At 39.7% G+C, this 23,543-nt stretch overlaps 3 protein-coding genes across 3 annotated transcripts; 2 read left to right on the forward strand and 1 right to left on the reverse strand.

Moving 5' to 3' along the window:
* Positions 1–1,939: 1,939 nt before the first annotated feature.
* On the reverse strand, positions 1,940–18,898 carry steep1 (STING1 ER exit protein 1). Its single transcript, XM_074631926.1, has 2 exons — positions 18,760–18,898; positions 1,940–3,535 (listed from the first exon to the last, which is right to left on the reverse strand). The coding sequence occupies exon 2, from the start codon at positions 3,336–3,338 to the stop codon at positions 2,661–2,663; it is 678 nt and encodes a 225-aa protein (XP_074488027.1). The 5' UTR covers positions 3,339–3,535; positions 18,760–18,898; the 3' UTR covers positions 1,940–2,660.
* Positions 5,532–15,045, forward strand: LOC141766876 (putative polypeptide N-acetylgalactosaminyltransferase 8). The gene is made up of 11 exons (XM_074634050.1): positions 5,532–5,789; positions 7,344–7,665; positions 7,843–8,009; positions 10,225–10,411; positions 12,016–12,213; positions 12,413–12,527; positions 13,608–13,793; positions 13,968–14,105; positions 14,289–14,381; positions 14,518–14,742; positions 14,926–15,045. Exons 1-11 carry the CDS (start codon positions 5,621–5,623, stop codon positions 15,043–15,045), a joined length of 1,920 nt encoding a protein of 639 aa, XP_074490151.1. The 5' UTR covers positions 5,532–5,620.
* zpd (zona pellucida glycoprotein d) lies at positions 18,813–22,763 on the forward strand. The gene is made up of 10 exons (XM_074631924.1): positions 18,813–18,950; positions 19,139–19,190; positions 19,286–19,393; positions 20,626–20,834; positions 20,963–21,120; positions 21,500–21,614; positions 21,708–21,835; positions 21,948–22,131; positions 22,321–22,426; positions 22,595–22,763. The coding sequence occupies exons 1-10, from the start codon at positions 18,927–18,929 to the stop codon at positions 22,714–22,716; spliced, it is 1,206 nt and encodes a 401-aa protein (XP_074488025.1). The 5' UTR covers positions 18,813–18,926; the 3' UTR covers positions 22,717–22,763.
* Positions 22,764–23,543: the final 780 nt, after the last annotated feature.

The raw sequence follows: 23,543 nt of genomic DNA on the forward strand, positions 1-23,543 counted from the left end.
TCATTTCTATTTCTATAAATCCACAGGGAGCCACTGGATAGGGGCTGAATAGCCGCAGGTTGCTGACCCTAGGGCTAGTTTGTACAATATTCATATAAATAAGTAAGTAAGTAAGTAGTAAGTAAGTAAGTAAGTAAGTAAGTAAGTAAATAAATGAATGAATAAATAAATAAATAATAACCGTGCCGGATGTCACACTTGCTTGCCTTCTTCAAGATGTGACAAACCGCGCTGCTCTGTCAGTTGGGCAGGAGGACTTTGACAAACAGTCCAACAGCAAACTGTGACTATACAAAACAGAATCAACACAAACCTAAAAACCATGTCTGCCAACAGAAATAGGCACATGACAACTTTAATTTTTGTGGTTTCATTTCAAGACTCCAAAACATGTAGCCTAATAGGTTGTGAATGGGAGAAAGAGGTTTTTAATGTCAGGTTTTGGACCTGTTTTTTGTACATTGAAAGCCTAATATGATACATTTCTTTTGTTAGGAAATAACACTTGATTTCCCTCGGGATCAATAAAGTTACTATCTATCTATCTATCTATCTATCTATCTATCTATCTAACAATGCTACTTTTCTGGATTGTGACTTTAATGATTACAGCTTGACTAAAAGCACATGACTATTATTTACTCAATGCCCATAGGAGCAACATAATTCCTCCATTCTCTATGCCTGCACAATATGCATGGGGCTGAAGGCCTGAAAAACACCCGTCCTTTGCAAGGTTGAGATATTCACAATTTGTTGTTGCACAGGAATCTCACATGTTGTGAATTTTATAACCGTCATAACGTTGTTTTTTTTGTAAAAATGAAGTTATCCTGTAGATGCATGACTTTATGTATTCAACATATCACAACTACCAAATATTGTTGAATTGTTTCAGGGCCAGCATGTGAAGCAACACTGCAGTACTCCTTTGAGGTCAACAGGTCATGTGAAATAACAGGTTTATAGAGTGCAGGCTAAAGCTTCAAACATACTGGGAGTTTAGTGCAATATAAGTTAGTAAATGAGTAGACTGACTTTATATCTGTTGAACCCTGAGTGTCTGCTTGCAAACAGTGACATCCATCCATTATCTGTAACAACTTATCCTATTCAGGGTCAAGGGGGGCCCTCCTGTTTTTTTGTATAGCAACAGCCTTTCAACACAGCTCTGCACACTGGTGAAAAGTGGTAAAAGTGAAGTTAATAAATGTATGTCTAAATTCTTGCTGATATCCATTTAAATATGAATGAACACATACACAATGTTTACAGGTGTTCACTTAAATATACCAGTTGTTAATTTCTATAATTTCACTTAATATAACATTCTACATTATAAAACTATATTATTTTCTCTGGTCACAAATATTTTTGTTTCCATGAAAGCAGAAACATACACAATATACTATCTAATGGTTTATAAGGCTGCAACCAATTATTATTTTCAATATTGAATCATTCTAGCGATTATTTTTTTCTATTAACTATATATTTAGTCTCTAACATGTCAGAAACACTAACAATTTCTCATTACAAGAGCCTAAGCCGAGGTCTTGCAGTAACTTGGTTTGTCCTACCAATGATCCAAAACCCAAAGCCATTCAATTTAGAACATTTGTCAGTTTGTCTTCATAAATTACTTAATTGATTTATTGATTTTTCAGAATTCTTGCCTATTATTTTTCAGACAATCGATAAATCATTTCATCTCTAGTATGTTTGCATACCTAATTTCCTTCAGCATAGTACTGTCTCAATTATTCTACCATTCAGTCATGTTTTAATACGTGTGTATACAAACATACATTTTCAAGACCTCTACACACTATTTGACACCTTGAACTCATGATTCCCGACACCTGAAGACTTTGGCAGGACTTACAGACAAGTGAATATTACACGTGGAACAAATTATTTTAAAAAAATACCAAAAAGGTTAATTTGGTCTTTTAATTTTTGTATAAAATAACAAACGGTTAACACATTTAAAGGTCTACAACAAAGATCACCATCTTAATATGCAACCCCTACACAAATCACCAGCTCTGCACTGATATGTCCAAATATTGTCCTCTCTATGTACTGTCCAGTACTGGCTGACAAACTACTGGCCAGTACAGACAGATAATACATGGGTTCACTGTGGATGAGGATCTCCAGAGGATGACTTTGTGTCACAATATGTCCCTCACATTGAGCCTCCTCTACTTGAACTGATTATCAATAAGAGTGCCCTTCATCTTCGCCTTCTTGGCCTCCAGCTCAGCCAGCTCCTGCAGCCTCCTCGTGCTCATGCCCTTCACCTAAAGACTTTTGCAGGACTTACAGACAACACAGTGAATATTACACGGGGAACAACTGATTTAAAAAAAAAAAATACCAAACAGGTTCATTTGGTCTTTTTAATTTTTGTATAAAATAACAAACAGTAAAGGTCTACAACGTCACCCCAAGATCACCATCTTAATATGCAACCCAACTACACAAATCCATGAGCCCTGCACTGATATGTCCAAATATTGTCCTCTCTATATGTACTGGGGCGGTGTCCAAACAGCTACTGTCCAGTACAGACAGATAACACATGTGTCCACTGTGGATGAAGATCTCCAGAGGATGACTTTGTGTCACAATATGTCCCTCACATCGAGCCTCCTCTACTTGAACTGATTATCAATAAGAGTGCCCTTCATCTTCGCCTTCTTGGCCTCCAGCTCAGCCAGCTCCTGCAGCCTCTTCTTGCTCATGCCCTTCCTCTCCAGCTGCTTCTCGATCACCTTGGCGTTTTGTGCGTACGAGTCGGCCACCTCCCTGGCCTCGATCTCCTCCTCCTCCTCGTCGATGGTGGACACCGTGACGGAGCTGAACTTGCCCATGTCTTTGGTCCGCTTGGTCATCATCACACGGACCTTCTTGGGCGCCTCCGGCTGCTTCTGGCTGTAGACGCTGGTGTTGCCGAAGCCCTGGCCGAACTTCACCACGGCTCCGTCCACGATGAAGGTGGCCGGGTTGTTCTTCGCCTGGTGCTGGTAGAAGAGCAGCAGGCCGCACTTGCCGCACTTCTTGCGGTACTGCCTCTCGATGCCCTCGGTCCTCTTCAGGTACGCGTTCTCGTCCGGCTCCACGTTGCAGAACTTGTGGGCGTGTTTGCCGGCGTCGATAACCCGGGCTCGGTCCCGGGGCCTCATGGGCAGCTTCTCCAGCTGGCAGTCCAGCACCAGCACCATCTGTCCGCACATGCAGTAGTAGACGTGGAGCGGCTTCTCTCCGTCGTCGTACTCCTCTCGGTCTCTGGTGTCCGAGCACACAACGCTCCTAGACACCACCTTAGGCATGTTTAAGCTCTTAGATGTGTTATTATACTAGTACCGGCTGGTTAAAGGCTAGTGTTGAGAAGACATGACGACAGACACACTGGTTGAAATGTTGTTGAACACAGAAACGACGAAACACTTCCTGTGTCTTCTTCTTCTTTGGTGTTTATTGGCGGTTGGCAAACCAGCTTATAGGTGCATTACCGACACCTACTGGACTGGAGTGTGGAGCAGTAGAGTGGCAGGAAAAATAAATAATAATAATAATTAAAAACAATAAAATACAAATTAATAATTATTAATAATAATAACAATTCCTACTCGAAACCAAAGTGTCTCCCTTTTTTGTTCCACGTGATTACAACGTTCCCAGGTCACAATGAACCGGTTTACTTCCCCAAATTATAACAAATGTACTTTCTGCAAGACTGAACAAGACAGTATAATTCATCTGTTTTATGGTTGTTGTATTAAATTTTGGACTTTTTTGGAGAATTATATAAGCTGCAAAACAACACCTAATTAATATTGACGGTAAAAATGTGATAGATAGATAGATAGATAAATAGATAGATAGATAGATAGACAGACAGATAGCTAGCTAGATAGTAACTTTATTTATCCCGAGGGAAATTCAAGTTTCCAGCATCACAGTTTCATAGTGCAAAATATGTTAGTAAAAAGGCAGTAAAAAAGTTAGTAATGCATATAAATAAAAAAATAATATTTGCTCCAATCTTGCCTACTTCAGCTTTAAAGTACCAACATAAAAGTACACATTTTGCAGAATAATGTATATTATTGGATTATACTTATTGATGCATTAATGTGTTCATCACTTTAAAGTTGCAGCTGGTAAAGGTGGAGCTCATTTGAATGACTTTATATACTGCTGGGTAGTTTAATCTATAATAATACATCATTTATTCGTTGATTATATTTTGTATTAACAATCTGAATCTGTAAAGTAACTAAAATTATTAAATCAATGTAGTGGAGTAAAAAGTACAATATTTCCCTCTGAGATGTAGTGGAGTAGAAATAGAAAGTATCAGAACATGGAAATACTCAAGTAAAGTACAAGTACCTCAAAATTGTACTTAAGTACAGTACTTGAGTAAATGTACTTAGTTACTTTCCACCACTGAGTACATGTTATACTGTTGTGTTTTGCTAAGCATTCTTTACTGCTCTTGTTGGAATAAAACAATTGTTGATTATTTAATTGAAAAGTAGTAATGTGTTTTTGATACCTTCCCTTTTTGCATCAAATCATACCGGGATGTTTGCTGAAATTGATTGGATGTGGCACTACCTAACATTTCCACCAGCTGCCACTGTGCCTACTGCAGCTTTAAGGTGGGCTGTTAAGGTAAACCAGCTATTCTCCTTTAAGAGACAAGCCGCTCCTGAATTTTGCTCAGCTTCTTATTTAATTTTTAATATTTCTTTTAACTATTTAACCGATAGCATTGTAGCTGGTGTCGTAACAGACGGAGCTCCAGGTTTACTTTTTATTGAGTCTCAGCAGTTTTTTCATTTCATTTTACCAAAATTGTAACATGAACCATTTTCATCAATGTAGTCTGCAAACATTTCAGCCAGTCTGTTTCTTTTACATATTTTAAGGGTCCATTACTGTGAGAGTAATTTTCTTACCTCTCTGTAACTCATTATCAACTGTGAATTTACTGGTTGGTTGCAGAAAATTGCCACTGCCTTTCCTTTGTAGTTTGCTTTGACGGTTTTCAGTGCTGCTGTTGTTGTGGGTTGTAAATGGCAGTAGATGCCATCAGCATCTCTTCAGCCTCTCATGATCAAGGCATTGCAAATTCAATTTATGGAGCTCATATCATTTGTTCTGCACTAAAGGGCTACCTCAAGTGACACTTGCTCTGAACCTCATATCACCAAAGCCACGGTCAAATGGCAAGGCAAGTGCGAGTGGCAGCACTTCAGAAACCCATGGGTGACACAGAGGGAAGTCACAAAATTGTTGTGTCCATCGAAGACACATATTGAAGTGGAGTTGTCTATTTTAACTGGCGGCGTGATGCTTTATAGAGAGGGTAGCTGAGGCTATTGGGAGGAAGGAAGAAGAAGGAGAGGCTAAGTGACAGAGCGATGCAGCTACCTAGCCCTACCTAGAAAACTTTCCACCAAGCGCCACTGGACAAACCCATAATTAGGGTCACCTAATTGGCATTGGACTCGTCAGTCCAGTAAAGTCACTGCTGTGCGCGCTTCTGATCTGACGGCATCATTGTTCTCTTTGCTGGAGCATCAGTCGGTGTGTTATCAGCATGAGAACCGCCTGGTTTAAGCGGTCAGTCGTGGTACTGGGGGGCTTTGGTCTCGTCCTCTGCGGGGTCATGTTTGTGATGAGTGGATATGATCAAGCTGCGGCTGACAAAGAGGACAAGCGTTCAGTCAGGAGGTTTTCTGACCTGGAGTCAAGCATCAGCAATCTCTGTGAGTTAAGGCAAATGATGATTCATTAATCTTTCTCTCCTATTTATAAAAGTTACTCTGATTTATTTCTTTCACATGGGGTTTAATCAGTTCTTCACTACAAATGAAGATGGGGAGATGGAAAGAAAGTTCTAGGTTCAGTTTGATTTAACTTCATTGACATTGAAGTGGATTAAATGTCAGTTCACAGCACAAAAAGATGAATTAAGGGTGAATACAAGTTGACATCTTATCTGGAACATAACCTGCTCTGGAGTTAGTTAACTTTAAAAAATTACATAGAATACATTTACTGAAGATGTTATCTATCCATTTTGAGAAGGAAAGGTTTTGCTGATATCATATTCCCCTTTGAATGTGAGCATTGTCCTACCCTTTTGTGTAAACTGATCCCAAACCTTCTTTTTGAACATTTATTGGGACAGCACATCTTATCACTGGCTAGGGTATTTATTTCACAATTTAATACTTTGATATAATTTCACATGCACATTTACCCTTTTCCTGTTCCTCATTATGAATTAATGTTAATTTATGTTCAACTTTTTTACAGAAGGTTTAAAAATATGTTCACAAATAACTGTAGAGAGCAAGACATGCGCCAGAATGTGGTGTTGAATATTAGATGAATGGCTTCTAATAGAACTTTTCTTAAAGTTTGCTGTGGATATTAAAGTTACAGTGTGTAGAAATGGAGCAAATATGATTAAAATCAAAAGTTATCGTCGCTATATCCTGACAGAAGTGCATGAGACAGGTAATCTGAAAAAAAAATCGTGTTCCTCTGTGTTCTCTGGTGCTCCGAACAGCATCTGCAAGAATTCACAGACCAGAAGAAAAAAAACAGTCAGACCAGAGCTGGAGCCTCGCCGCCTCAAATGTCAATACCTCACGAACTCCAATCAAACTGTCAAACTAGGCAGCGCTGATCAAATATGAATCACTATTCTGTTACTGTAAGGCCTATTTCTTGCCTCAAATGTTTTCAGAAACACCTTGTAGTGTACTGTTTAGCTGTAAAATGAGAATGTTTGTGACCCGGCAGCCTTGTTGAGATCAGTTGAAGAAATACCAAGTACTGCCCATCAGCTGGAGCACAGCCAATAGGAATGCTCTCTCTAAAATGGCCTGTGATTGGCCAAAGTCTCCCGTCACGGGCTAGATTTTTTTAAAGCCTGATGACAGAGCCATGAGGAGGAGCAGAAGTCTAGTTATCTCTCAGAACACTTGAATTACAATATGCTAATGGAATTTTTGCCAAATGATGCCAAAAACATAATGCCTACTGCAGGTTTAATGATAGATGAGGTCAGACTTGAACCTATTTTATATTGTTTATTGTGTTTTATGTAATTTTACTGATGTTTCTAACCTTTTTTATATCATTACCTAGTCTCTCTCGTGTGCTTACCTAGTTTCCCTCTGGGTATCAATAAAATGTTATTTCATCAGAACATTCATCTGGATTTAGAAAACATCTAGTCTACTATTTTCTGCAAAAAGTGATCATGCCTCTAGCTCATTTGACTCTCTCCCTGTCATCCTTTTTTCCAGACAATGTCGTCAAATCTTTTGAAAAAAAGCAGGACACCCTGCAGAAAATGCTCGAAGAGGAAAGGGGCAGACAGAGAAAAGCTCCAGAGGTGGAACAGCCACCAGTCAAAAAGCAGTCAGAGAAGGACCAAAAGGAGGTCCCCAAAGAGAAAAAGTCCAATAAAGTGTTTCCCAACTCTTACCTGTTCAAGGAGTGGGGGGAGAATCTGTCTGAGGATGACCAAAGAGAGGCACAGGGTTTGTTTGAGAAGTACGGATACAACGTTTTTCTCAGCGATCGCCTTCCTCTAGATCGAGTTCTTCCAGATACCAGGGATAAAAGGTACAATGTGTCATTGTCATGTTCTGCGATACCAAACCTGTCACTTTACTTCATACACAAATGTTGCACCCACTTCACTGTTTGCTGATTATCCTTCACCTTTCTGTTCATACAGTTTGTCAGATTTTGCCAGCATTTACACAGCTTACTGATGAAAAGATTTCTGTTTCTGAATAGGTGTCTTAAAAAGATTTACCCAAAGGACCTGCCAAACGTGGGAGTGGTGTTGATCTACCTAAATGAGGCCCTGTCCATCCTCAAAAGAGCTCTGCGCAGCATCATCGACCGCACCCCTAAAAACCTGCTGAAGGAGATAATCATGGTGGATGACAATAGTTCCCATGGTTGGTTGGCAGCAACGCATCACTAGGCAAACATGTTTTATGATGTTATAAATGATGTTTCATTGTGCAGATGCCAGTGCACAATGAATGATATATTGGGGAAATACACTTATTTGCTTTCTTGCTAAGAGTTGTAAAAGAAGAATGACACCACTGTCATCTCTGTATGGTAATATATGAAGCTACAGCTGGTTAGCTTATCTAGCGAAAAGACTGGACTGGAGCTTTTGTGTCCCCACTCTGGCATTGAGAGTAAGTACCATATGGGAGAGACCATAGCGACGGAGCAACAACTATCTGGATGTGGATGCTCCGTGGAAGCTCCGGCGTTCAGAGAAAGGATTAAAGTAAAAAAAATTGCACAGGAAGATTTAAAGAGAGCGCTCCTGTCCTAGATGCGGCGAGGCATACATGCGCCTACGCAGGAGAAGTCGCCATAGACGCCAGACACCACAACTCTGCTATACTGCGACATACAGAGAGCTTAGCAGCGATAGGCTTAATCAGCATTGTGTGAACTTGTTTTGGCAAGGGATGGATGTAAAGGATGTTCATTTATATGTAAAAGTATGACAGTATATTTTTGGCATCATTGGGCAGGTGTTCTGAGAGATAACTAGATTTCTGCTCCTCCTCAGGGCTCTGTTTTCAGGCTTTAAAAAATCTAGCCCGTGAGGGGAGACTTTGGTCAATCAGAGGTCATTTCAGAGAGAACCTATTTATTGAGCTTTCCTATTGGCTGTGCTTTGGCTGGTGGGAGACAAACTTTCACATTTTACAGCTAAACAGTACACTACAAGATGTTTCTGAAAACATTTGAGGAGAGCTAGGCATTACAGTGACAGAATATTGATTCATATTTGATCAGCGCTGCCTAGTTTGACCGTTTGATCGGAGTTTGCGAGTGTTTGACAGCCGGCTCATAGATGGCAGCTGGATGGCAGGCTCCAGCTCAGCTCTGATTGTTTTTTTTCCTCCGGTCTGTGAAATCTTGCAGCTGCCATTAGGAGCACCAGAGGACACAGAGGCACATGATTTTTTCAGGATATAGTTACTGTTTTAAAAAGTATCCTTTTTAAATCATATTTGCTGCATTTCTGCCCACTGCAGCTTTAACATGTTATACCTTGTTTGTTTAATCTGTACAAAAACTGAAGTTTAAAAAGAATTTGCTGTTCATGTGTTGGATACAGTAACAACATAAAATCAGGATGTTAAAGCTCCAGCACATTAGCCCCGGTAATACCAAAAATTGTTAAATGCCTATAATAACCGAAGTGTAAAAACGACAAACAAGATATAATGTGTTCATTACTGAGCTTTACAGTTTCTGCTACAGGTGGACTTTGTGACCTTTCAAGCTAGCTAGTTTCCCCTTGTTTCCATGTTTTTATGCTAGCTAAGCTTATCAGGTGCTGGCGGTAACCTCATATTTACCAGACAGATATGATAGTGGTATCGATTTTCTTATCTAACTCTCGGCAAGAAAGCAAATAAACACATTCCCAAAATGTTGACCTGTACGATGTAAATGGTAAATGGACTTGGACTTATATAGCGCTTTTCTAGTCTTCCGACCACTCAAAGCACTTTACACGTCAGTATTCACCCATTCACACACTGATGGCAGAGCTATGGTGCCAACTTTGCCCATCAGGATTTAATCTAAATACTCATTCACACACCAGGGTTAAGTGTCTTGCTCAAGGACACATCGACATGTGACCCGGAGCAGCCGGGGATCGAACCGCCGACCTTCCGATTGGTGGACAACCTGCTCTACCCTCTGACCCACAGCCACCCTACACTGACACCGCCCCACACTAACACAATGGCCCGCATTTCAAGGCTGTAAATAGTGGTAGTGTGGCACTGGATTGCAATATACTAAATGATGTTTCTCTTTTCTTTGTCCATCCTAACTTTAGACACACCTTTCAGTATAATGCAATCAGTCACAACATAAACTTACTTGACGTTAGAACAATTATTTAAATTGCATACTTATGTTTGGGATCCTGTGAGGCATGTCTATGGTCAGGACTGGCTCCCTCTCAAAATCTTCTTAAGTCTGCTTTGCATTCTGGGTAGTCAGTGTGGAAACGTGTCATTCTCTAATCAATCTCGTCGAAACTTGCTATGGTAAAACCAATATCTGTCACGCCTCTTCTCCCCTTATCTCAAAACACATTCCCACATTCTCCTCTCAATTCAGAGGACCTGAAGGGGGACCTCGACGCGTACGTGAAGTCGCTCGAGCAGCAGAACCCAAGTCTCCGTATTACAAGAGTGAGGCACAATGAGCAGCGAGGCCTTTCATACGCCAGGGCTGCTGGGTGGAGGGCTTGTACTGCTGACGTGGTGGCCATCCTGGACGCACACATCGAAGTCCATGAGATGTGGTAAGAACGTGGCAAAATTAAATCCTTTTATACCATGGTTAATGTAGAACATTTTCACTGGTATATGTGTAATATTTGTAAGATAAGAGATAAGATATTCCTTTATAAGATATTAGTCCCACAGTGGGGAAATTTGCAGTAGTAGTCTTTAACATTATATATTAATTGCAGCTGTGCTAAACAATGTTTAGTATATTTTCTGCACAGTTATTAAATGTCAATACTGGGAAGTGTCTATTCCACCACCAGGTACTTACTCTGATGCCAAATTTGGCTCACGTCTTAGCTTTTTTTTAACCACAATAGTTTAACTATGAATAACGTCTTCAGGAACGCCCTGTTTACGCAGTTTCATACATTTGCAACAGCTTAGTGCAACCACATTCTGATCCCAGTACAGCCACTGTCTGAATAACCGACTACTGAGCAGCTCCCTTGAGGTAATCAGGGCTTGCACAAGGGCATTGCAGTGGTGGCTGGCAATAAGGGAAGGGCGAGTGCTGCTCAGACTTGAAACCTTCAGATTCATTTGTAGTGCAATAAAAAAAAAAATATTTGATTAACAGCTAAATCTACACATCCGTATTGAACATTTTTCAGTCTCCCTCCGCCTTTCAAATGCTGCACCAATGTGCACTTGGGTTGTGTAAAAATGGAACTAAGTGCAAGAGAGATAAAAGTATTCTAAAAAGGGCTTTCAAAGTTAATGCGATAACATATTAAAGCAAATACATATTAACGCCACTAATTTCTTTAACGCAACTTGCGATCTTTAGGTGTAAAGCTGCTGTAAGCCTTGCACAGTTTTAAAGGTAGAGAGAAGATACTGGTATCATACTTGAAACTAAAAACCTAAGGAATCCATTGGTACCAACCACGTCATACTAGCTTGTCGCAAAGGAGGCTAAATAACACTCTAAACTTACGCAAACTTTTCGCGAACGAAAACTGGTTTGGCCATTTTCAAATTGGTCCCTTGACCTCTGACCTCAAGATATGTGAATGAAAAATGGGTTCTATGGGTACCCACGAGTCTCCCCTTTACAGACATGCAATTTTGGGCAGGTCATATTCAAGTCAGCACACTGACAGCTGTTGTTGCCTGTTGGGCTTGAGTTTGCAATGTTATGATTTGAGCATATTTTCTATGCTAAATGCAGTACTTTTGAGGGTTTCTGGCCAATATTTGTCATTGTTTTGTGTTGTTAATTAATTTCAAATAATACATATATACCTACGTTTCCATAAAGCAAGCATATTTGTCCACTCCCATGTTGATAAAACCATTAAACTCTTGACATATCTCTCTTTAAGGTTCATTTTGAACAGATAAAAAAATGAGCAATTACTTTGGGATTAATAGCAATTAACTAAGGACAATTGTGCAATTATCACAATTAAATGAATTACCAGACACTCCTTTAGTAAGTTTCTTTAGAGATTTGCCTAAAGGAGTGACTGGTACTTGACAACGCATGCCAACTCCCATTCATAAATGGAATGAGACAGAGGTATATTGAACAAGCTGTCTAACTGGTTGTTGAGTAAAGTTCAGATTGTTGCAGTGATGTGTGAATCACCTCTCCTCCCTTCCCGACATGTAGGATTGAACCCCTGCTGACACAGATCAAAGCTGACCGAACGGTGGTGACGTCCCCTGTATTTGACAGAGTCAACTTTGATGACCTCAAAGTAATTCCATACTCTCCAGCAGCACATGCCTTCGACTGGGCTTTATGGTGCATGTATGAGGGTTTTACGCCAGATTATTACGAACTCAAAGACGGCTCATTGCCTGGAAAGTAAGTTAAAGAGAAAACAGTCAGTTTTGTTCCGATTTACACACGTGTCAAACAAATATAATGCCATGATCTTATTAATCATATCTTGGATGAGGCATTCTTGATTATCTAAAAACTTTACCTTTATGGTAATACTGTTGTACTCTGTAGAATATGGTTTAAATTATATAGCAGTAACAGTTCTCTTCTTTCACTTCAGAAGTCCATCGGTCATGGGGATCCTAGTGGCCGAGAGGAAGTTTCTAGGAGAAATTGGACTCCTCGATGAAGGAATGAAAGTGTACGGTGGAGAAAACGTTGAGCTGGGAATCCGCGTAAGTAAAGCATCACCTCTCTAACATCAAATCTTACACCTGATGACGCAGTCCCAGGCCAACTTGCAGCAATATAGAGTACAGATTCTGGCATCAGCACAATTACCCCTCTCACTTTGTAAAATAAACAGAGCTGTTTACCTCACAATCGTTGAGACGGAGGATAAAATGATACCCTGCCGTAATACCTTTCCGGAGTCGTAAAATCTTAACTCATGTTTTATTCACTTTCTTGATGGCAGTTAGATGAGAAGATTGATACCACTTTTGTGTCTGTATGGTAAATATGACGCTACAGCTAGCATTCAATTTGCTTAATATAATGACTGGCAACAGGAGGAAACGGCTTGCCTTGCTCTGTCCAAAGGTCACAAAATCTACCAACCAGCACCTCTAAGTCTGATTTATTTAACACGTTATATCTAGTTTGTTTGTTTGTTATGTGCCGGACTGTTTCTTGGCTAGAGGCAGTAACTTCCTGGAGTCTCCGCTGGTTGTCTGGCAACCAGCGGAGACTCAACCTTGGTAGAATGAGCTGGGGCCCTACAAACATTATGTGTTAAATGTGTATATATCAAGCGGCGGCGCTGCCCACAGTTTATAAACTTCTAAGTAGCTTTTATTTATTCTTAAAGAAGACCTATTATGCTTTAGTGCTTTTCCCCTTTCCTTTAGAGTGTTATACAGGATTTTGTTTGTGCATGTAAGAGGTCTGCAAAGGTACTAAGCCCAAAGTCCTGGCCAAAGGGAGTTACTCTCCCCCACAGAAACACTGCTCATGAACTGCCTGTAATGCCTTGCTTGAAGTCCTGCCTTTTCTTCCGTAACTTGGTGACGATACAGAGTGTTTCAGACAGAGGGTGTTTCAGACAGAGGCAGGTGTGAGAAAAGCAAAGCATTTTTGTTTTGTTTTTTACTTTACAGCATGTAAACGTGCACCTAAAAATTAGCTTAATAGGCCGTCTTTAACTTTTGTTTTTATTCACGCTTTGCACTTTCACAATTATCATTGGTGACTGATAATGATTCAGTTTTACTGAGTAGTATAAAGTTAAAGGTGTGCTTTTTTTTTGCTCATAGGTGTGGACATGTGGAGGCAGTGTTGAAGTAGTTCCATGCTCCAAGATCGCCCACATCGAGAGGGCCCACAAGCCCTACCTGCCTGACCTGGCCCCAGCCATGAAGAGAAACGCCCTGAGAGTAGCAGAAGTCTGGATGGATGAATACAAACACAACATCAACTTGGCTTGGAACTTGCCATTTGAGGTACTTCATATGTAATCAAGAAGAACAAAAATGATGATGCCCTTTTTATGGCATACTGCATGCTTCTACACATAGGATGATGAACATCCAAGGGTACATAGATAATTGGTTGTGAGTGCATTTGAATTTCTTCAGTTACAATACGACAAACAAATCACGCCATATTCTCTGCAGAATCACGGAATTGACATCGGGGATGTCTCCGAGAGGAAAAAACTCAGGGAAAGGTTGAAGTGCAAACCTTTCAAATGGTACCTGGAAAACGTGTATCCCAAGTTGGATCCCTGGGACAACATTCTTGGTTATGGAGGAGTAAGTTTAGTTTAATGTAATGCTTTGTACGTGTGATAGAGGCAGTACAGGGGTGTGCAGGTTGTGTGCCACAGCACAGCCACATGCATTGCCACATTAAATTGTGTTTTAATGCTTCACTCCTACATGCCATAGTGTTCAATACATTGTCACTCACAAAATGATGAACTCCCCCACCTCTAGATGAAGAATCTTGATGCTGAAATGTGCTTAGACCAAGGCCCAGTGCCAGGTCACACACCCATTGCCTACAATTGCCACCACTATGGACCTCAAGTAAGTAAAGCAGCTAAAAATGATTAATGATTATAGTCTCTGAGTTACAAGAAATATACAGTCTGTTTGCCGCTGTTGGCTTATTTAACTGTCCGATCTGCTTGCTGCTTAACGTTTCTTTAATATATATTTTTAGATCGCCTATTATCGCTCAAATGGTGAGCTCTATATCGGTGGCCTCAAGTCTCACAAGTACAATGACAACCGGTGTATAACTGACATCGGCAAAAAAGAAACGAAGCCTGGCCTTTACAACTGCAAAGAGGCTAAGCAGAAAGGAATGGGGATTTACTGGGACTTCACTCAGGTACTACAAGTTAAACTAACATATATAGAAAAGTATATGAAAGTCAGGGAAGAGGTGTGGCAAAAGGGAATTTTTGTCAAGAAAATAGTTATTAAAAGTCACCGTCTCACCCTTTTCAAATTAGAGGGTGGATGAGTTTAAGGTGACCCATAGCTCAAAATATTGACTGTGGTTGTCTGAATGTTTTATGATGACATACTGTGCATTCGCAATCTTGACACTTATCGTCTTTTCTAGGGCAAAGAAGTGAAGAACAAACAGACAAAAAGATGTCTGGAGATTATAAGAGGCCAACTTCTAATACAGGAATGCTCCGGCCAAAGATGGGACATCCAAAACATCATCAAGGCCTTTTAAAAAGAAGAGCACTTTTCTGCTCATAGGTCAGTGGGTATTATTGCCTGAATGTGTAAAATGTAAAAGAAAGTCAATGAAATTTGACAACCGCTATGACTCCTGTAATAATTTAAAGGTACACTATTTGAGGGATTTTGTAAATCTTATGTGACTTCTCTCTAAAGTCAGAATTTTGGAAATTCACTCAACATCTTATGAATGAAAATTAGGTCTGCAAGTAATTATTATTTCTTCTATTCATTAATCTGCCTTTTTTGTTGATTGACCGTACTAAACTGAAGTGTTAACATGTTAACATTCCCTGGGAAGACGTTCAGGAGCGACTGAAACATGTCTGCTTCAATGTAATTGAGACCTAACTGGTGAAACTATGTCCGATGGGAAATTGAAGGATCTGTAATGAGCCACTGGCCGAGTGGTTGTGCACAAAAACGTTTGAATATCACAAATTGCCTCCACTGAGATCACTATTAATATACTGTATATCACTGAGACTCTGGAAATGCTGCTGAGGTTTTTAGTGACGGGCCTTTGCATGTTTGTGTTCCTCCTTATCTGTTATTTGTTGTAGAAAGTATATGTGAGTCGTGTTACTAACATGGGTAATTCTCAGTCAAGAGCGGAGAGTAAAAAGAAATCTGAACCAAATTCAGAAAAGAGCTCAACTAAAAATGATAAAAAATGATAAGATCTCTTCCAAAAATCATAAACAAACTGCCTGCACCACGCAGACAGGAAACAAGTTACTGTCCCAAGATGAATCTCATAGCAGATCTTTCTAGAACTATACTCCCTTTTCCTGATAACAGTGCCAATGCTTTTTGGCATATGACCAATCATAGGCACAGCTCTTAAGTGGGTGATTAAGAAATTAGGTCTGCATTGTGATCCATCATTATAGAATAATAGGAGTTATTAAAAGTAATACTAAGGATGGAGGATTTTGTAGGTGATGCTGGACTTGAGCCAATGGAGGTGGATGAGGGTGAGGCTGATGTGCTAAGGAATTATTCCTTGTCACTCTTAGTGTCCACTTCAGAATTTGTGTCAGGTGGTGTGGAGTGTGGTCTTGAACGTGTATGTATGTGGATTTTAAAGGGCTTTTGTACTTAATCACCCACTTAGTTAAAGTGGCAGTAGACAGTACATTTTTGGCATCATGGGGCTAAAATTCCATAATAACCTTTCAGCATATTGTTATTCAAGTTCTCTGAGAGATAATTAGACTTCTGCACCTCATCATGGCTCCTTTTTAGGCTTTGAAAAAATCTAGCCTGTGACGGGAGACTTTGACCAATCACAGGTCATTTCAGAGAGAGAGCGTTCCTATTGGCTGTGCTCCGGTCACGTGAGCGGTGCTTGGTATTCCCTGAAGAGATCTCAACATGGCTGCTGCCGGGTCAAGAAACGTTCTCGTTTTACAGCTAAACAGAGCACTACAAGATGATTCTGAAAACATTTGAGGAGAGAAATAGGCATTACAGTAACAGAATATTGATTCATATTTGATCAGCACTGCCTAGTTTAATGAAGAATGGGTGAATACTCTTTAGAGGCACTGTAATGGTAAAGTCATATTAAATAAAAACATTCAAAACAAGACAACCTTAAGAGGATAATTTTTTTTTAATGTATTTACAGAACATAGTTAAAGACCAAACAATCAGAGATACTGATGTCCTCTGGCTGCCCTGGTTGGTGTTGTTGGTAGTTTAATAGTTTCCAGGTAATGGAATTGGCGATGGCGACGCAGAATCTCAATTGCCTTTTGCTCTACAGTGGAGGGAGTGATTCCAAGATCTTCCAGATCAGGAAGTCCTGGGTACTTCATGTCTGTTGTGTGAAACTGGAGAATAAAAGCGCAGGACAGAATTAGTGTTGGAGGCTCTACAGTTGGTGACACAATTCTCAAAACTTCAAGTTATTCCAAGATCCTGGTTGTCTTACCCTGTCGACTTTGTCTGCGGTTGTCCAGGGCTCAAATGGGTTCATTGCGAAAAACTGAGCAGCAAGACTGAAATTAAAAAAACAGAAACTATCACATGATTGTACAGTATATAACAACTGCACCCAAAAGACCCCTGTAGAGGTTTTGGTTACAAGTGGCACAATAAGGGAATTTTTTGATGATTGGGTTGCTGTTTTGTTTGTATAATGTGTTCAATCAGCGCAGGTACACCACAAAAACGGGGCAACGTGTTAAACATTTCACCAGAATGTGAAATAGGATCTGTGAGAAACACCTCTAGAAACTGCTCGTGTGTTGATATTGTAGCACACAGGGGTGTACACTTTAGTTAATTAATTAACAACTGACCACTCCTTTTTGGTGTTGTGGTTTTTTTAAACAACAAACACCTTGGGTGTGGTTGAATGCTTGAGTCATTTACAGTCAAGAGATGCGTTTTTGGCAGGAAATTGTTGAACAACCTGTATGAAGCACTTACTGATAGAGTGGGCGGGGCAGTGGGTAGGGCACAAAAGGTCTGTGTGCCAGGGCGTAGATGTACTCAACCAGGTCATGAAGGAGGTAACGGTTGGGATTAGACGACAGGAGAAAACAAGACAAAAACAAATTATTAATGTAAATTATGGCACAAAAGGTCTGTGTGTCTAGATACAGCCACCGTTTTATAAAAAATCACTTTTTTTAATATTTGCTCCACTCTCGCCTACTTCAGCTTTAAGAGATATGACTTTTTTCTTTGACAGACATTTTGTGCCAAGTCTGATTGATCACACATTTAGGTGTGCCCCCTGCACAAAGCAGTTGTCAGATAAATATAGTGGAGTAAAAAGTCTAATATTTTTCTCTGAGATGTAGTTGAGTAGAAGTAGAAAGTAGTAGAACATGGAAATACTCAAGTAAAAATACAAGTACCTCAAAATTGTATTTAAGTACTTAGTTACATTCCACCACTGAGTACATTTTATACTGTTGTGTTTTTCAAAGCATTCTTTACTGCTCCTGTTGGAATAAAATAATTGTTAATTATTTAACTGAAAAGTAGTAATGTGTTTTTGATACCTTCACTTTTTTGCATTAAATCACACCGGGATGTTTGCTGAAATTGAATGGATGTGGCACAGCCCCACCAAGAAAAATTTCCACCAGCTGCCACTGACTGTGTGCATTATTACCTGTCCTGCAGGCCATCCATCCCTCCCTAGAGAGGTGTTGTACAGTTTGATGGCTCGAGGGACAAAGGATTTCCTGAGTCTGTCTGTGGAGCACTTGTTATGTCTTATTTTGAATGTGATGATAACAGTTTATGCTCTATTGTTAATTGGGAAATTTTATATTCATAAAGCTACATTTCTAAACTCAACCCCATCTTTTAAGTTGTTTATAAACTGAAATTTAATGTTATTTTGAGTCTCTTAAATTTGTAACAAATAAGAGATCCATGTCAGTGGCTAAAATGTACTCAGATATGTTTGTCTGAAGAAGTCTGTCACTTAAATAATTCTTATTTTTGAATTCATTGACTTTTTTCTATTACACAACACTTTGTAAACTTAATTTCATTATTTACACCTGTGCTTTTCCTACTGTGACACGTCGAAAAAGGCCTATGGTACATAGTGTGATGCGTTTTACAATAGTTATTATTCTGTTTTAGAAATAGCTGATTAATCACAAATTAATACAATTTGCTGGAGTTTAATACAATTAAATTATGAATAAAACATATAAATGTTATAATTAATGACCTGTTCGGTTTTTATGGCGTTTTAAGTAGCACCACAGACAAAACCCTGGCAGGTGGTCCTGATTAGAGAGCAGCAGGTGTTGAAAACGAGGACAACAGAGGAGAAACATCCCGTTTGACTGAAAATATCGCATTTAAAACCACGATTTATTTTACTGAAACAGGACAATGATCCCAATCGGCTTAATGAAGGTGGGTGTGGATAAAAATGTAATGAGCATTATTATTCTTCATGTAATAAAACTATAACCAGCTAAATGTTTGTGTAGCCTAGGGCGGGCTGTTTTCACGTGGACAGGTTAAACTGATAATGTAGCCGGTAAATAGGATAAATAGCTTCTTTACACAGTTTAAGTGGAAATGTTAATTCTCCCAACCAGCTGGGTGTGATCCTCGTGCTTCTCCTGGGCTTCATGCGCTACAGTGTCGAGGGTGAGGTTGTCTAATATTACCTGCATATAAAAAAAGAGCCAAATGTTGTTGCGAAGCTTGTCGAAGTATTACGAGTCATTTCTTTTCCTGTATAGGAGTCTGCAGTGTGGAGCATTGCACTGACCGCACAAGATGTGTTCTGTCTGAAGACCAAAGGAGCTGCAAGTGTGCCAGTGGATATTATGCTGACCGATGTGACAAAGGTAGGCACATTTCTTTCTTTTTTTTTTCTTTCTTTTTTTTTACTAAATGTTGTGATCTTATAATTTACTTTACCTAAGAAGTAGGCTATTAATTAGTCACTAAAGGGGCTCTGATTCACCATGAAAAACTGATCTTTCAACTTTTTCAAGAAAAAAAAAAATCCTAAATGGGCACCTTAGCAATTTAGTATTTATCTTAAAAAAGGAGTGGTCAAAAGTGATGCAACAGAGGCCCAGAACCATTGGATCCTACATTTCCCACAATGCAGCCAGCAGCATCATTTAGTTTGACCCTCCCTGTCTGGTAAAGGCTCACATCTTTCAAACTCTTTGCCCCACTTTGTAACGCAGACTTTCTGTTATAGCTACTGCTTATGTTTAGGCACCAAGCCTGAGAAATAAGCTGATAAATAACCTTGACATCATCAGGGTTAGAAACCTAGACACCTTCACCATAGCTGTACATCCTATTAAATTCAAGTTGATAATGTGTAGGCTATTGATCTTAAGCTTGGATAAGTTGTTGTTAAATAAGACAGATGGGGACTGATGAAAATACTTTTTAAATTCCATTTTGGTGCACAGTTTACTGTGTTTACGTAACCGTACATACAGTGATGGAATGTATCTAAGTACATTTACTCAAGTGCTGTACATACGTACAATTTTGAGGTTCTTGTACTTTACCTGACTCCTTTATATTTTACTTCATACTTCTATACTCTGCTACATTTCAGAGGGAAATATTGCACTTTTTACTCCTGCATTGATTTGTCAGGCTTGAATTACTAGTTACTTTGCTAATTCAGATTATACATACAAAATATTATCAACAAATAAATTCTGGTGTATTATCATATATTAAAGTACACAGCAGTATATAAAGTAATTGAAATGAGCTCCACCTTTACCAGCTGCCACGTTAAACATGTACACATTAAAGCATCAATAATTATAATCCAATAACATAATGTATGTTATTCTGAAATGGGCCATTCTGCATCATGAGTACCTTTTTACTTTTGGTACCATCTACTCAAGTAAAAAAAAAATGAATGCAGGACTTTTATTTGTAATGGAGTATTTCTACACTGTTGTATTGATATTTTCTAATGAAGTAAAAGACCTGAGTACTTCTTCCGTCATTTGAGTCCATGTGTCCTCTTGTGAATCTCAAGCAGTCACTTGCCTTACATACTTAGTTACCTTATGTTTTTTGTTTTTTTTAACAGATGCACACATCAAAGTTATGTGTGGTAACGACTACATGGGAATCAGAGCGATAGAAGATTTCTTCAAGTATCACAACGTGCCGTTGGAGTCCCTGCACTTGCCCAACAAATCCTGCCGTGCTCAGAGAGAGGTCATCGATGGCGTGCCGTACTACATGTCCATGACATCTAAAGAGCAATATCTAACCTGCGGAGGAAAGCCGTTGGAGGTACAGCTGGAGCATTATCTATGTTATATACCAAGCACAAATCTGTTGCTGTTGTTCAGAGTAGAAAAGTTCTTGTAACAGTTATCCCTGTCAATAGTGCAGTTTCCGACCTCCCTCCCTTCTTACAGAAAAACATTACTCACGTCTTCTATTCCCTGAGTCTACTGTCAGACCCTCATGTTATTGGAAACATCATCAGAGATCCAGTCATTAAGATGGACTACACATGCGTCCAACCATACATCAGAAGAGTTAGTCTTCCTTTTCCAGTCGTTCCTCTTTCCAGGTAAGGAAGGATGTTGAATTATAATTTATTCTGATCCGTTCCATCTTATTTATAGTTGAAGGAACAGTGTGTAAAAAATTTTGGGATCTATTAGCAGAAATGGAATATAATATTCATAGCTATGTTTTCATTAGTGTATAATCACCTGAAACTAAGAATTGTTGTGTTTTCGTTAGCTTAGAATGAGTCTTTAAATGTGGCAGATGAATGCACACATTTAAATTTTAGGGGTTGTCCCAAACCAGAGAGATGGTGCACCGCAATCTGAAAACATTTAGTACGGTTAGTTTAGTAGTATTACAAATTGAAAATTGCCTGTGCACCCAAAGTCACCAAACATCCCTTTTTGTTTTCTTGCCTATTCTCTGCACACGCACAGCGAGACGGTGATGCGTGTACATGAACTTGATGCCTCAATACAGATGATGTTGTACACAGACCATTCCTACTCTGAGGCCTACAGTAGCGCCCCCAGCATTGAACTCCGAGACAAGGTAGGTAGACGTTCATCAACCAGTTTAACCAAATATGAATCAAATGTTAGTGAAGCTATTTGTATCATATCAGCGATGGCTTTATGTGTCCAGGTGTATGTGGAGGTGACGGTCAAAGAGCCCGCAGATTTCTTCCTGCTCCGGGTCAACGAGTGTTGGGCCACACAGTCTTCTCAGCCGAACACTACAGAGGGATCGGCTCACACTCTGCTGAAGAACGGGTCAGAACAAGTCCTCGATATCAACAATTCATCTCACTTTTCTCACCTTTTTTTTTTAACTATGAACCCCAGTCAACCCATTCCTACTCCTCATTTCCGTCACTTTGTCCAGGTGTGTGGATGACCACACCGTTTCCTTTCTCAACGTGAGCGAGGGACAGTCTGGCCGTAACGGAGAAAGCTCCACCGTTCGCTACAGCTTCGTCATGTTTCGCTTCACGACAGAACCTCACGCCTTCTATCTGCACTGCACCGTTCAGCTGTGCGAGCCAGACGACCACAAGTCTTGCACACCTGTGAGCATCTTACTGTTGTCTTAAGATGCCTGTGACCTTAGCCTCATATTTGTTTTACCCCTCAAAGAAAATACTGTAACATAAAATGCCTACTTACCCATGAAAGGATCTGTATCATATATAGGATTTATTGTCTTGGCTGATATTTTTCCACTTTGCGGTCTCTCATTTCTCTTGTTTTCTTTACAGAACTGTAAATCAATCAGTAAGAGAGAAGCAGTGAGAGCAGACCCCAGTCTGGGCCTCCTGTCATATGGACCCATCAGGATTGAAATGCCAGACAGACCTCAATCCAGTAAGCTCCTGTTTCTTTATTACTGTTGCCACACTTCTGCCCCTGTATGATCAGGAAGTTATTGCTGTGTTAGACCTTCCAGTTGTCTTTGCTTTCTCTGTAGGCCTCATTGGAAGCGAAACTTTCCCACCGTGGATACCACAATTATCTCTTTGCCGTTTCTTTCAGGCATACTGACGACAGTGGTGCTGCCTGTAGCAGGCGTCTGGACTGTTGGCTTCCTCCTCATCATACTCATCACTGTGGCCAAGGCAGGCAGCAGGAGGCTCGCACTCATGAGGAAGCACTGACAACAATATCGCTGCTGCTGGCAGCTTGAATAAAACTTTAAAATCGGTCCATATCTTATTTATTTTTTTCCTGTCCAGTTATACCATTCCCAAAACAAGTGTTGCTTCACAGAAGGGTTGATAAGCTAAGTTTTAAACTGAGCAAAAATGGAACCAAAGTTTAGGTTATGAGGCATGGTGACCCCTGTTTTGACAAAAAGAAAAAAAAATACCCAGTGAGTCCAGTCCAGTTTTTTTTATTGATTTGGACCCCGAGGTACTTGTTTGAGTCCATCCTCTCCCTGGATGACAACTAGGAGAGGGGGCCTCCTGTCCCTCTGGTAGTCCACCACAAGCTCTTTGGTCTTGCTGTTATTGAGCTTCAGGTGATTGTTGTTGCATCGTGTGACAACACTTACTGGTGCGTGTAGGCCTGTATACAGTAATCATGACTCATATACAGTAGAAAGAAGAAACCAAGTAAATCCAATAAATGAAATATGATATGATGACAAGACTTGAGTTTGAGACTTGAGTGAAAGTGTACAAGTGTGAGTATTTGTATATAATAGTAAAGGAGTCCTTACACCAATAGCAGCTGCGGCAGCTCATGTGCCTTCAAAGTAAAAGTTAAAAAAAAGCCTAAATAAATAAATGAACAGATAAATAAAATATATATGTTAAATCCAATACTGTAATATTAATGTATTAAAATCAGAAAATTATTTTACAGAACTGTTCAAAAGTCTTTTTAAACCTTTAAATCATGCAGACTATTTCATGAGGACAGCAGAATTACTTTTCTGCAGAAAACCCTTTTGTAAGAGGCAAAAATACAAATTACCTTT

This window comes from Sebastes fasciatus, chromosome 4, assembly GCF_043250625.1.
Source record: "Sebastes fasciatus isolate fSebFas1 chromosome 4, fSebFas1.pri, whole genome shotgun sequence".
Lineage (NCBI taxonomy): Eukaryota > Metazoa > Chordata > Actinopteri > Perciformes > Sebastidae > Sebastes > Sebastes fasciatus.

Excerpts from the sequence above, each read along its gene's own strand:
- LOC141766876 (XM_074634050.1), top strand. The coding sequence starts at position 5,621 with ATGAGAACCGCCTGGTTTAAGCGGTCAGTCGTGGTACTGGGGGGCTTT. Across the intron at positions 5,790-7,343 it reads GTCAAGCATCAGCAATCTCT|ACAATGTCGTCAAATCTTTT; the intron begins GTGAGTTAAGGC and ends CCTTTTTTCCAG. Across the intron at positions 12,528-13,607 it reads ACGTTGAGCTGGGAATCCGC|GTGTGGACATGTGGAGGCAG; the intron begins GTAAGTAAAGCA and ends TTTTGCTCATAG.
- steep1 (XM_074631926.1), bottom strand. The coding sequence starts at position 3,338 with ATGCCTAAGGTGGTGTCTAGGAGCGTTGTGTGCTCGGACACCAGAGAC.
- zpd (XM_074631924.1), top strand. The coding sequence starts at position 18,927 with ATGATCCCAATCGGCTTAATGAAG. Across the intron at positions 19,191-19,285 it reads CATGCGCTACAGTGTCGAGG|GAGTCTGCAGTGTGGAGCAT; the intron begins GTGAGGTTGTCT and ends TTTCCTGTATAG. Across the intron at positions 21,836-21,947 it reads CACACTCTGCTGAAGAACGG|GTGTGTGGATGACCACACCG; the intron begins GTCAGAACAAGT and ends CACTTTGTCCAG.